Source organism: Phodopus roborovskii, unplaced genomic scaffold (genome assembly GCF_943737965.1).
Source record: "Phodopus roborovskii unplaced genomic scaffold, PHOROB, whole genome shotgun sequence".
In the NCBI taxonomy this organism is placed as follows: Eukaryota; Metazoa; Chordata; class Mammalia; order Rodentia; family Cricetidae; genus Phodopus; species Phodopus roborovskii.
The window spans coordinates 18,865,346-18,880,374 of NW_026125397.1; the positions used below are offsets into that span (position 1 = coordinate 18,865,346).

The 15,029-nt window shown below is 37.3% G+C and overlaps 1 protein-coding gene across 1 annotated transcript in view; it reads right to left on the bottom strand.

The window, feature by feature from the left end:
• The window catches only part of Kpna5 (karyopherin subunit alpha 5), a 33,037-nt gene continuing 18,008 nt past the window's right edge, over positions 1 to 15,029 (bottom strand). Inside the window, exons 8-13 of the mRNA XM_051175525.1 lie at positions 11,775 to 11,938; positions 9,768 to 9,846; positions 7,703 to 7,828; positions 6,309 to 6,436; positions 4,370 to 4,548; positions 1 to 3,317 (exon numbers count right to left, since the gene is read on the bottom strand). Coding sequence (XP_051031482.1) covers positions 3,130 to 3,317; positions 4,370 to 4,548; positions 6,309 to 6,436; positions 7,703 to 7,828; positions 9,768 to 9,846; positions 11,775 to 11,938 — 864 coding nt within the window. The 3' untranslated portion in view covers positions 1 to 3,129. The remainder of the gene's footprint in view (positions 3,318 to 4,369; positions 4,549 to 6,308; positions 6,437 to 7,702; positions 7,829 to 9,767; positions 9,847 to 11,774; positions 11,939 to 15,029) is intronic.

Here is a 15,029-nt window from a genome sequence, read left to right on the forward strand (position 1 = left end):
TGCAACTGCGAAACAGTATTTTATTGTGTTTAGTAGAGTGTAACATTTCATATTATTGCATAATGCTCAAATGTTTGTTTGTTTAGTTAGGTGACAATCCCCTCATCTCATCTCACAATGGCCTTTAGAGCCCTACTAGACTGGCTCCTAATAGCATGTCACAATTCAGAAAATAGTAGTGCTATGTACTGAAGTGAGTAGGAGTTCATTTTATTTCACAGTATCACAATTAAGCAACCAGTATGATTGCTGAATTTAGAACACTATCAAAAATCCACAGACATTTTTTGTGTTTCCTTTTTCATAATGCTCGTCTCTAAAGAAGCAAAATTACGAAAGCAGAGGTCATACATTCCTCAGTTCTTCACCCAGTGGGCCCAGCTTTAACTGCAAACAGGCTTCAGGGACCAAAGGAGAAGCTATTTCTGTGCCAGCAGACTTACTTTAAAGCAAAAAGTAAAACAAAAAATACCCTGTTTCCGTGCTGCCAGTAAGAGACAAAGACACTAAAAATGAAGAACACTAAAAATTAGGTTAGAGTAACCTTTCAATTTAAAGCATACAGCAAAACCAACTAAGCAAACAAACAAATGAACCTAGGCCAGTGCATCAGTATTAATAAAACAAGTACGCATGATTGCATAGTTCAACCAGTAGGAAGTCAAGCTCAAGTAAATCTAATTAAATGGATCAGTTTAATTAAATGGACTCTTTCAAGTATTTTTCTTGGTATCTGCATTAATGTTGTATGAATTCCCTAAAACACATTTTATTTTATTTGGCACAGTACTTATAATATGTAAGTGTCATAAATCTTAGAAAAGCAACTTACTAAGTTGCATCATAAAAGACAAATTATTATGATGATGAAAACAAATTAGGGGAATTTTAAAATGGCACACTTACAAAGCTATCTCTTACTCTTGGTTCAATAAAAAAGAACTAGACCTTAAAATGGAATCAAATTCCCTTTACAGTCAAATCTAATTACACAAGATACGGATCCAAGATAAAATGTGTATTTAAATATTCAAAGTATGATCAAGTTCTATGCTTAGAAATACATCTGTTCCATTGACATATTCTAAAATCTCCTTTGATAGGTCATTTATTCATGTGTCTGCAAACAGTATGTGTGTGTGTTTATTCATTCTCACGTATGTGTATGCAAGCATGCACGTGCACACACGTCTTCTATAAGAACTATTTTTTGGAAGATCTGGCTTAGGATTTGTTATAGTGACTAGTGGGACCTCAAAGCAGGCACAGCTGGCTAGGTTTGAAGTTCGCTGATCTACAAGTTCAACTAATTGATTACAAAGAATCAAATACCCTGTCATCTTATCGGCACCATAAAACAGTGTTTACTTGATAACTTCACTCATCAACTTGGTAATCCTTGTATCACTACCCTGTTTCTTCCAATACACATAAATGTAAAAGGAAAACTTTTTATACTTAACTCTGTAACTTCCATTCTAATAAAAAGGGCACAGACACAATCCTCTACTAATGGCATAAAAGGACTGCCAGGTGCAATAAGTCCTCTGGAAACCATTTAAACTGAGATTTCATGGTTGTAGGGTTGCAGTGTCTTGCCAAAAGCTTAGATTCATGACATATAGTTTACAAAGTGTCCTGCCACTTAAAAGTACTCCTTAAACACATTCCTTATGTCACACGCCTGATTTCCAGCAGAAACATTACAAATGCCGTCATAAAGAACAGACTATGAATCATATCAAAACTGTTTTAGTTCCCATCTTAAAAGAGTTGTAAATTAGGTTTTACATAAGTATTCTTAAGTATATAATTGGATATATCCAAAACTTGCATATAACTATAAATCAAAAGACAGTTCGACAATACATCTGCTTAGAAAATTCTACCAAGCAGTTCTATGGGGTAACACACACACACACACACACACGTAAATAAATACAATATAAATTTCCTATCAAAACCTTTCAGAGTGTAATATTTCAAGAGACTTTTTGCTGTTAACTCATAAAATGCAAATTAGGCTGATACAAAGGTCATCTACCACATAGTTCATAGTAAGTAGCAATATGACCTGCTATGCATTACTGAAAGGGAATATTCCTAATATGAACTACTACATATTAAATAAGCCTTAGCAGTTTACATTAGTATCGCTCATTTAGTCAAAACATTAAATGCACTTAAGATAATTTAGTACTGAACAAGGTGATTTCTTAAGGATACTTTTGTCTTTTAAGTACTCATGTTCACAACTACACAGAGAATAAAACATTTCAAGACCTTCTGAAAACTCAGAATAAATAGTTCCAGGTATGTAGCTTCTTTAGATTCATGATCACCTCTCTGTCATGATCTTTAAAATAAGAGTGAAAATAAACACTATTCCAAAAAGGACAGTGTATCTAGATAAAATATAAAATATACTATAATGATAGTATTTTATGAAAACAACACAAATATTTGAGTGTTTTATAGGTATGTCATGTGATCAACATGAACTGCTTGTTTCTTCATAACTGCCACATTTTAATCATCAGTACACCATTCTGTTTTATAAATACATTTTGTAAGTTTTCTGTTGCAATTGTTTGAAGTATAACCTACAGCACAGTGATTTATAATCTAAAGTAATAAAAGATTATCATATTCTAATTCAGCTCTTATGTGACTTTATGCTTCTGAAGCTTTGTTTTTACGTTTGCTTCAAGACAGAGGTAGATTTAATAAAGCCCGGGCGTCACCAGACTTTCTGCCAAAATGCAATTATCGACTTTCACAACCCTGCTATTGTGCAGTTTGAAAAGTTCAGAACCATTATATAACACCAAGCCATCCTTTTCAAGCTTGAGTGAAATAATTGCATAATGTATATTCACAAATAGATATAAAAATCCAAACAACAGAGGACAAATATAGCTACATCAAGATGAACAACCAAAACAACAAACAGAAATAAGTAAGGTAAGGGCGCATCTGAATGGAAACCTTGGTTTCATCTTTCCTTTTTGAAAGTGCATCAGATTTTTTTCTTTTCTGTATTATATAAAGACATTTCTACCAATGCTGGTAATGTGGGAGAGATATCAGAAGCTAGCCATTTTAGTCAGTCATTTTCTCCACCACCTGTTAGAGCTGAAACCCTTCCATTGGTGCTGCCTGCTCCTGAAATACAAACTGTTGCTGGTTTTCATCCACCTGAGGTACAATGCTGGGATCATCATCTTCTACACCAAAATAGTGTTCAATCAGATCAAAAGCCTTTTGATAAATTTCCTGATTTTCATGACTTTGCAGAAACTCAATTTTATCCAAGCCTACCACAGAAAGAACATATACAAGAAACAAATTATTATTAGGGCTTCAGTATATATTTTATGAAAATAACCAATCAATATCATCCACTGGAACTTGAATCATAGAGTTGTGAGCTGCTCTGTGTGTGCTGGGAATTGAACTCCAGTCCTCTGGAAGAGCAGCCAATGCTCTTAGCCACTGGGCCATCTCTTCAGCCCAGAAATAGCACTTTCTATACAAAATAAACCAAGAAGTTAACATAAAAGCAATTTAGTGACATTACTTTACATCAGCCAATAAGAGGAACTACCAAGTTATAGTGGTACTTGCATACCTAGCCAGGGACTCTGTTAATTAAAAGCCCTTAGGTAAACAAAATGGAAAGATAAACAATTTTGTGCCTATGATTCAGCATCTGCATTCCTGAAAATATATCAGGACATACAGATTCAGCTGGATATGATGGTCTATGCTTCTAATCACAACTCCCAGGAAACTGAGGTGGAGGCCAGCCTGGGCTATAGTGAGTTCTAGGCCTGTCTCAGCTACACCGTTGAGAGCTAATATCAATAAAATAAAATTAAAATCCCAAACCAAGACAAAAACTGCTACCAATAAATAGAAGAAATAAATTTATAAGCAGAAAGATAACTGCTTTGGCTTATATGATGCTCTAAGTAATTTGGAAACTAATGGTCAATTACAAGTAATTGGCCTTAAACTGATAAAACATTACTTAAACTATACTCCCACATCTATCCAATATAATATACATCTTTTCAATCATGGAGAAATGTACAACACACACTACTTAAATCAATACAAAGTAGCTGTCCAATAGGAAAATATAGAAGATAAATAAGGAAAGTTAAACAGTAAAAAGAAAAGTGGATGATGATGAATTGATACAATATGAGATATGGGCAATTATTGTAAAATATTTTTCAAATATACTGTTTTTATAATGAAAACAAAACTTATAGACTGGGGGAGGGTGAATGTGCAGAGGGAGGTCGCTTACGGCAGATAATTACAAATACCTATCATTGCAAACGTTCAGCTGCTTGCTTACCATACGCTTCTTCAATGAGAGCACAGTAAGGATTGACACCCACTCCATTCTGCTTAGATTCTTGTTCTCCAAGACGTAAAATATTTTCCAGTCCATTCAAAGCCACCTGAACTATTTTGGAGTCCATGACAGTCAAAAGGTCACAAAGTGGTTTAATGCAGCCTAAGGTTACCAAATACCTTCAGAGAGATTTTAGGAGAAATGGGGGAAGGGGGATTTAAACACTGTACATTATAATAACACAAAACTAGAATGAGATGTTATATAACCAAAAGTGAAAGTGTTTTTATACACACTCTTTGTTGCTGTTGTTCTTTTTTGAGACAAGGTCTCACCATACAGCCCCACTGGCCTGGAACTAACTATATATAGACCAGGCTGGCCTTGAACTCACAGATTTGATTGCCTCTGCCTCTTGAGTGCTGGGATTATAGGAATATGTTGCCATACCTGGCTAAACTCAGAAAGTTTTTTTACTTACATTGCAATCTGTAAACCCTTTTCTCCTGTTCTCTAGTTTCACGCAATTAGCAAGAATGGAATTGCAAATACTACAAAATGCACACACAGACCAGCACTTAGATGGTTTTGTAGAGGAGGGTTAGGAATAGCAGGTTCTGGCTGTTCTTTTTTTTTTTTTTTTTAAAGATTAAGACAGCGTTTCTCTCTTTCCCTTTTGTCTTCCCTCTTGGTTTATGTGTTGGGAAGGAACAAATGGAGAAGGCAACGCCTAAATTAAATTTCAAAAGACTTCTTACAACAGCAATCATAGCCAATGCTCTGAAACATCCACTATATTTCAGAAATGCAAATGATCACAAAGACGAAAACAGGCTACCCTGGTAAATGCTAACAAGTACTGTTCACAGAAATATCCCCTAATTTCCTAATGCACTATTAATGTCCACTTTCCACTTCTTATATAAATGAAGTGATTTTTCTTTTGTTTGACGAAGAGTTCCTATGAACCAGACTTTGAAACTAGGTTGCACGCTTTTAAATCCTAATTTCATTTTTAGTCAGTTATGTAACTTTGAGCAACTGCTCTCTCTACCTCAGTTTCCCAACAGGAAGTATTTTACAAAAGCTTCAGCTTGTGCAGAGATTCATAAGAATGAGAGGATTAGTAGAGAAGTCAAGTTTATTTGAGGAACAAAGTATGTCTCTGTTACAGAAATCAAAAAGACTGAAGATACATGATACAAAGAGACTGGAATCAATACTTGAAAATGACAGTTACGAAAGACACCAGGACCTTACTCTAGCTGAGAACCTAATGTCCATTAAGCACTATGCTGACCATGTTAAGTACACACGTTTCACTTTTGATATGGTTACTCAGTTCATTAGCAAGAAGAAACTGGACTAGAACCGTTAAAGGGCTTTGTCAAAATGGATCCTATCACAAGTTCTACTGAAGGACTAGGACTTGACCAGGACTTGGCCAGGCTAACTTAAAGTCATGTACCAACTATGAATGCTGTCAGCAAAAAAGGCATAGGTTATAAAACCTAGTACAGAAGGAAAAAGACACGTAGTGCACAGACGCATTACACTATCTACTGGCAAGAGAACACAATCAATAAGGAGAGAATACCACGGAACAACTGCATACTGAGATTTTACCTTAAACAAGTCGATATTCATATGTGTTACTTCTATAATTAGTTAATTAGTTTTAATGCTTAAAACAAATCTAATGCTCATGACAGTATATTCTGCAAATCAACAAATTCTTCCTATTTGAAATTCTAATCTCTGCCAAGGAAAAACTTAAGTAAAGATAATGAAAGAAACCAAACGAAAGATACAACAAATGCTGTCATTTCATGTTAATGTATATTAGACATAAACTGTTACTCTCACCAATAAATGATTTTTTTTCTTTCAAATTGCCTGACTCATTTCTAAAAGACAATGCTGAGGAATCACGCTCTACCTTATTTGCTCTGGAGCGCCTCCCGACGTGGCATTAGTTATAGCCCACGCTGCTTCTTTTCTGGTACGAAATTCTGCTTTCTGGAGAACCTCAATCAAAATAGGGAAAATACTTGCATCTATGACAGCCTAAGAAGAAAAATGAGCCACCACAATTAGTGCAAATACGCTTTCAGAGCTCCTGTCACGTGGGGCACTTGAGGGGACCTTAAAAAGTGAGGGTGGCTGGAGGGTGGCTCGCTGGTTATGAGCGCCTGTGCTCTTTACAGAGAACCTGGGTTGGGTTGGCAGCAGCCCTGATGGGAGACGTCATTCTGTAAATATGTTTCTCATACTGGTTAATGAATAAAGCACTGTTGGCCAATAGGAAAGCAAGACAGGTGGGACTAGGAGACAAGGAGGATTCAAGGAAGTAGTAGGGAGGAGTCAGCATGGGGAGACTGGAGAGAGCAGAACACCGGCACCTCTCTCCAGTAAGATGAGACCATGTGGAAATACTTAGATTAATAGAAATGGGTTAATACTTAAGACAGAGCTAGCTGATAAGAAACAAGTACTGGCCAACAGCATCATATCAAATACAGAGTCTTTGTGTGTTAATTGGGGCTGGCAGAAAAACCTTACTCCTTACACAGCCCCATGAGGGAGCTCACAACGGCCTGTATCTCCAGTTTCAGGGCGTGACACCCTGCTACCACAGGATCTGTACACATGTGCCTTCCACATACACGGCACACACGCATGCACATAAGTTTTTAAAATCTTAAAATGTTTTAGGAAGATTCTGTTTGTCATCTGTCCTCCACACTTTAACTGATTTTTTTTTTTTTGTAAAAAGAAATGAGCTTTTTTAAAAGACTGGAGAATGTGTCAATAAAATAAAAACATCACAGGTGATAAACTATAGGCATGTGACTAACCAAATGGGGAAGTATTCTTTGGCTCAAGAGACTTGATAGAACCTAATAAACACTGAAAGCCAACAGAAAAATGATTCCTAAGATTTAAAACTGATGGATGGGGATCCAGACAGACTCTCCCTATACAGCTCATTCAGTCCCCCAAACTCATCACCCCAACTCAGTTTAAATCTGATGCTACACCTTTTAAAAAAAAATCTGCCCCCGCCAGGGAAAGGTGTCCCCGTATAAAATCGTAATCTCCTCGTTTTGTCCTCTTAAGCACCAGGGTTACTGGTGTGAGCCACTGTGCCCAGCAGAAACCATCCACTTCAAGACTAATCTCATGTATCAGATACTTTTATAGACTAATTATAATTCCTCACTAGAAAACTGAACATAAATGGTATTATTTAGAGAAGAAAAGGCCATGTCGAATACCGGGCATCTCAGCTTAGACCTTCCTATTGTCATCTCAACTCTGAAAGGTGCTTACTTGGATCTGAGCTCTGTTTCCTGCAGTGATGTTAGAAATGGTCCAGCAGGCTTCCTTTCTAATTGACTCCTTTGGACTACCCAACAAGTGCAAGAGGCAGGGCAATGCAGAACAGTTCAAAATTACCTAGATTGGTAAGACAGAAAACCAAAAGGGTCTTAGTATAAATGCAAAATTCCTGAGAATTATAGAAGTATAGAAATCAACCTGAAAAACAAAGAAAGAAATTCTCTCAAGGTAAAATTTAGGCAACTGCTAAATTTACACTCTGCTGCTAACAAAGCTTACCTAATGCTAATATAGTTTCTCACTAGAATGTGAATCAGAGACATGTTCTTCAAATATACAAATTAATGTAATATAGCAATAATTATCTGCATAGATTATGTCTTGAAGATTATTACAAAGTAGGGGACTCATTAAACTAAAGACTTGAAACAGGATCTTTGGTCAAACATAAATGCAAAAATTCAACTTAGAAAATTACTTGAAGAATGCCTTTGTGAGGGAAGAAGCCAGGGTTTAACCTCATTTTCAAAACAAATTACTGTACGATAGTCTTTCTCAAACACATTTCCACAGCATTATAAAAGTTTCCAAGTACAGAATGAATCTGTTCTGTTGTTTTTGCAATTTGGCTTTTATAATGAAGTATTATCTAGTTAGGTGTGTGGCACATGCCTTTAATCCCAGTATGAGTTCAAAGCCAGTCAGAGCTCCTATTGAGACCCTGTCTCAGACAAATCCAGCTGGCGTAGGTATTGTCTGCTTTGTCCTTATACCCACAGCAATGCTGAATTAGTGAGGTGAAAGGGTTGCAGCACCAGTACCTTGAAAAATAGCTAAGTGTAGTGTATTCCAGTATAGAGAGGCGCCCTTAAAATGGGTATCATGAGCCACCAATGCTGACCCGTTTAACAACTTCAGTGAGTATCAAAATAGAACACTAGCCCACATCTGGAGTCAATCTTAACATCTTACCATTCTCCCAAAACAGGCACGTGTACACAGTTTATCACCAATTCTGAAACCATTTCCTTGCTCTCTTTCCTTTGGTCTCATAACCGGGTTCTTACATCCTATAACCTATGTTTAATAAATCATAGCTTCTATTCTAGCTAAGTTTAATGGTTCTGAAACATACCTCAATGGATGAGCCTTTCTCCTTATGACTGTAAATCTCGTGTCACCTGCTGAAGTATTACTCCATTTAGTTCCACCTATCTACAGAAACTACAGACTTCTCACCATACTCATCTTTTTTATAAAGCCTGTACAGCCCTTACTGGATGATCAGCCCATAGCACATGCATCTCCTTGTTAGTTTGCCTTGTTTTAGGTCTCGAGCTTTACTGATTGAGTTAGCTGGGCGCCTTGCTTTATTTCAATGACTTCAACCTAGCTAAGGTGGAATCACACATTAGGCAGACAGACAGCCCAGATTGGAGGCCTCCATCAGGTCCCTCCCCACGAAGCCTACCCTACCAAAGAAGGGGAGGAGGAACTGTGGGAGCCAGAGAGATTGAGCACACCAGAGAACACAGTCCAAACGGCCTGGAGAATTAACTCAGCGGGGTTCATGGTGACTTACAGAGACTGAAGTGGCAGTCACTGAGCCTGCATGAGTCTGTGCTAGGTCCTATATATGTGCTATGGTTGTTGTCTTGGTGTTGGGGGGGGGGGGTCTTACTCTTCTGTCTGTTCTCGGGACCCTTTTCCTTCTACTGGGTGTGTGTAAGGGTTTGTGTCTGGTCTTATGGTACCTTGTCATGCCATGTCCAGTTGGTGTCCCTAGGAGGGGTGGAGGGAGGAAAGCTGCAGTCAGGATGTATTGTATGAGAAAAGAAGAAATTAAAAAGACTCTGAATCCTCTGAGCAGAACACTTCATATATTTTGCACTGACAGGGCCCTATGATAGGACCTTCCCAAAAAGGCAACTGAGGCTGAAAACTGTGCTTACTGCCACAGGTGCCTGTACAATTACAGTAATAAGGCCTTGATGAGCAGATAATCAAGTGATATGAAACAATAATGCTGACAACGTGTTGTAAATTCTGAACTCACCTGTGTCTGAATATCGTCACCAGTCACAATATTACCAACTGCTCTTAATGCAGGTGATACAACTTTATAGTCATTGTGCCTAAAAAATAAAAATATGAGCTCACACACCAATAAGGTAACATCTCTATAAAGTTGAATAATAGTACAGAAAACTTCCATGTTCTTCACTTAAGAGCCCCTACTCAATTTTTACTTACTAATATTTTTTTAAAAAAATCTAAAGCAATATCATAAATGCTATATAACCTCATTATATATTATTGGGTGACATGTTGTATATACTCTGTCTCATTATTATGGTACTGAACTCTACACTAATTAAGATTGTATATTCTGTTATTCTTCACTATTCCCAATTTCTCCTTTATACACAGTATTTGATGAATATGAGACCATGTAAAAGTCCTATTCTTTTACCTATTATAATTACAACATTTCTCCCTTACCTTCTTTCCCTCCAAGCCTACTCATACACCCCTCCCCTCTGTTCTTCAAATTCATGGTCTCTTTTGTCTCAAATTGTTACTGCATGCATATATGTATATGCATACACATGTATATATTCCTAAATATAACTTTTTTAGCCCACATAATGTCACTTATATATATATTTTCAGGGATGACGCTCTTCCCCCATTAGTGTTAGTATCTACATGCTCATTATCTGAATTAGTAATTATTTGTATTTTTAATAATCATTTTGCAATACTATCAACTCAGCCATATCCCTTATGCTATTCACTAATTTATAATACATTACTATAATTTATTCCCAAACTCATGATTTTGTGTGTTCATCTAATTTTTCCTCATTTTAATCCAGTGATTTCTCTAAGAAAGCTACTTCCCTTAAATGAACAGTGATACTCAGAAACCAAGAGTTGTGCCCTCAGCATGCTCATCTTATTTCTAGAGAGGTGTCCCTCGCCCAAAAGCCTTATCGCACATGTGCACCACACATACGTAAATAGATCCTTATTTTGAAAGCCATGAGTTTACGCTGAGGGATTTAATTCTAATCTAACAGCCAAAGGCTTCTTCCTTTCTCATTTCCTGACTAGAAGCCAGCTGCTTTAGTTCACATCCTCCTACATACAGATAATTTGACAAGAGAGGCTACCAGGTCATGAATTTTGGCTCTGAACCTTGTTCTGGCCTGCTTGGCTGCCCACTCTGGTAGAAGTCTTTCTCAAGCGGAGGCCTTGACCATCCCACTGCACCTGACTAGCTTTCACTGACACTGTCCTCATACTGGAACATCAGCCCTTTAACACAACTCTATTCTCTGTGCCATCTGCCTCACTTGGACTAACTAAAGGCTTTCTGTTTTGTTGTTCTGGAGTCAAGGTCTCACTCTGTAGCTCTGGCTGGTCTGGAACTTGCTGTGCCTGAAATGCAGAGATCCACCTGCCCCTGTGTCAAGTGCTGAGACTACAGGCATAAGCTACCATGCCTGGTTTACTACCAATGGCCTTTTGCAATTTTAAAGAAGGTTGGAGGATAAAGAAGCTGTAGCATCTTTTAAACAAAATCTTGTTTTATTTCTTTGCATGGAAAAGCTGTAATTTTCAACAAAGGTAACAACAATTATCCAGTAAGAGAAACATCTCGGAGACACTAAGTGAATCTCCCAGCTCTGTATTCAACTATTGTAAAGAATAATAAACTAGATGATTGGTTCTGTAAAACAGTCACTGTTCTCTCCCTGGTGATGCTCACAATGTCACCTGTGGTACTAACAGACATTCCACACATGCTTGTTAAATTCAGGCTCCCTCTTAAAGAAAAGTTTCATTCATGCAGAGATTAACTTAGAAAATGATTTCCTTGTATTTCAGAATATTCACTGGTGGGCCAGTATATTTAAGGATTACAGCTACTCTGTAAAGAGTAGAGTTAGTGACTTTTTAATTCTTCCTCAAGATGTTGACATTTTGAAATGCTTTAGGCCATGATCTTAACTGTTAATATATAATCACATAACTATTAAGTAAAAATTATAGTTACATCAAAAGTTCCACCAATCTTCGACAGACTCCAGAATCAATGACTACTTGAATTTTATCATTAGGTCCATCAGAGAGATAAGAAAGGGCCCAGCACACATCTGCTAACACATCTGGATCACTGCTAAACAACAACCGTGATAAGACATTTAAACAAGGTGAAACCTGTAAGAAAAAAAAATGAATTAATATTTAATTATTTTCTTTAATATCAAGCTTTCTTAGAAAATGTAGAAATTTAGCTTAAAATCAAAATCTGATACAACAAAAATACCATAGACTTCTTCTATTATTTCAATATTATAATGAGGTATATGAGTATCAAAATGATTGTGGTTGCCATTAACTGGTTACTGAATGAAACATTTTAAAGCAATAAATATGTACTTAGTACTTCTCTTTGATATTTATGCTATTACATATTTAAAAGGCCTAAATGTTTTGTGTTTAAAAATAAATTTAAATTAGTATTTTATTCACTACATGTGCTCAATACAAATAAATTGAATAAACGAGTAGCAAAGGTAAAGGAAATGTAAAACTAAATATTCTGAAGGGCTTTCCAAAACAAGTCACTACTGATAGTATATATTTCTTTTCTTTTTCTTGTTTTAAGATGCTGGGGCTTGAACTCAGGGACCTGCACATGCTTGCTAGCCATAAGACAAGAGTACCTAGCCTGGTCTCAAACCTCAGTCTCTTGACTCCATGTAGGATTGCAGGCATGTGCCACCATATCCAGCTCTATTTCTTACAGTAATGAATAATGCCATATATCTTCAACCAAAACAAAACAAAATTCAACAAGTGTGTTTACATGCACACCTATAATCCCAGTTCTCAGAAGGCTGAGGCAGGAGGATGAAGACTTTGAGGCCAGCCCCCACTACATAATGAAATTCCGTCTGAAACAAACAAAATCCACAGAAAACACCAGCTACAAACACTAGCCTTAACCTGGGATAGGACATCATCATTTAACCCTCTATGTGACTATCAGTGCTGCAGAGAGCACTTTACAGCTCTCAGCGACTGTTTTCAGGGGCTGTGAAACAAGATTCAATCAGGTCAATCCTGTGGTCTTCACTATCTTCCTGTCAGACAGTCCTAGTTCAAACACTAATTGCTAAGCTCTGTGGCATGAAAACGTGACCAATTATCTGTATATCTAAATTTCTTCACTTGTAAAACAGACATAATAAAGAGCTGTTGATGTGTAAGAAAGCATGTGGTAGTTACGAACAATGCCTGGCATACAGGAATTACTCGATATCAGCTCATTTCCCCCATTACCAGTACTGAGCCTCTTCCCAACTTACTCTGAGTTCTGTTAACTGGTAACCTCACATTTCCCTGAATCTAACCCCTCAGACAGGAGATACAGCAGCGGCTTCCATTCTCACCCCTTTCTGTTGAAGATGAGTCCTAAGCCACAGTGGACACCGGGGGTCATGCATAGGTCTGTATTGTTTCCTCATACAGACACACATATAATGTCTTTCTATTTAGCCAAGTTATTTGTCAGGCACTGAAGTTGAAGTTTCAACAATAAAATTAGCATGAATAATTTTCGTTCTTTATAATTTTACGGACAACTGCTTTTTCTCTTACCATAGATTGCATCAACCTCTTTCGCATTTTCACTGAAAAGCACTTCACAGCGTGACAAAAGCTATTTGTAACAGGGTAGGAGAACAGAGGGTTCATAATGGTGCAGGAAGGAATGCAATTTAAAGCTCACAAATTACTTCTTTCCGGATGTCCCATTTGACATGTTTGCAGCAAGAGTAATTGAAAACTCAGAAATCAAAACTACAGAAAACAGCAGCAGTACTTACAGACGTTAAAAATACCGTAAGTTAAAAAAGTTAAAATGTTTTAGTGTTAGTTTTCCCTCCGCCTCTAAAGACAGATCCAGTACATAACTATCTTCCAAAACTGTTTTTACTTTTGCTGGATCCTTCCTCTAAGAGTAACTGTAGAAATTGGCTTACAAAATGCATGTGTATATCCTTAAGTTAGCACAACTGGACCCTTCCTCAATAACCACGCCTCCACCTGTGCTAACAGCTTCCTTCTTTAAAAGGGAAAATGCAGCAAACTGTTTTACATGTGTTTTATTTTTTGTGTGTATGGGTGTTTGCCTACATGTGTCTGTCCATCACTTACGTGCTTGTTGCCCTCAGGGCTGGAAAAGAGCATCAGATCCCCTGGAAAAGGACTAACAGTTGATTGTGAGCTCTAATCCCCCACTGGAACAGTGTTTTATTTGGTTTGTTTGTTTTGTTTTTTAAACAAAAAAACTATAGAGATTTCTAAGTTTAAAAAACTCAGGACAGCTGATATATACATTTTTGTGGAATTAAAAATCAAAGAACTAGGGTCAGGTGTTGTGATATATGCCTTTAATCACAGCATTTGGGAGGCAGAGGCAGGTGGACCTCTGTGAGTTTCAGGTTAGCCAGGGTTACACAGCCAGACTATCTCAAAAACAACCAACCAAACAAGCAAACCCACAGAACTCTAGAGTTTACACAAGCAAGCCAAAACCAATTCAGCTCCATAGTTCTGTCAGAAACAACAAACACTAAGTTACATTTATCTTTGAGGGGATCAGTAGATACTTAAAATCTACTTAGTCATTGCTCACAATGACTAATAAAAAAAAAAAAAACTGACAAAGACAAAACAAAACAAACAGAAAACCAACAACCAACAGTTAAAGAAGGAAGCACCAGAAGAAGCCAATTTATTCCCCAGTGCCTTTAAAGATAAATGCCTTAAAAATGGGCCCAGTGCCACAGAAGACAGGAGACAGAGATGCACGGAAAGACAGAGCATGTGAACAGAGCTCAGCCTCTGTGTCCTACAACAGGGAGGTAACTAGCGTGCAAAGGCAAACGTTGGGTTTTATTTTAGGACAAAGGAAAAACAAAATGTGAACCATGCAAAGGGAGTAGGTGTCAAGCAGAGTGAAGCTAGAAACACAGCAACGAAGTGATCAGAAACCAGGGAAATTATTTAGGTATTCCCCACTGAGTGTGACCACCTTCCTTTCATTACCCAGTTCCCAGCACTCCAGGAGCTGGCTAGCTGTGGTATCTACGCTGTACCTTCTCTTCTAGCAAAAGAAGGCAAGATTGGCCTCTGGAAAACACAATACATCCAGAAGACACTCTAAATGAAGTTCCTTAAAGATAATAAGGTTTTGCTGTAAATGTAAACAATGTGGCGTTTACATTTTAATGGGAAAAGA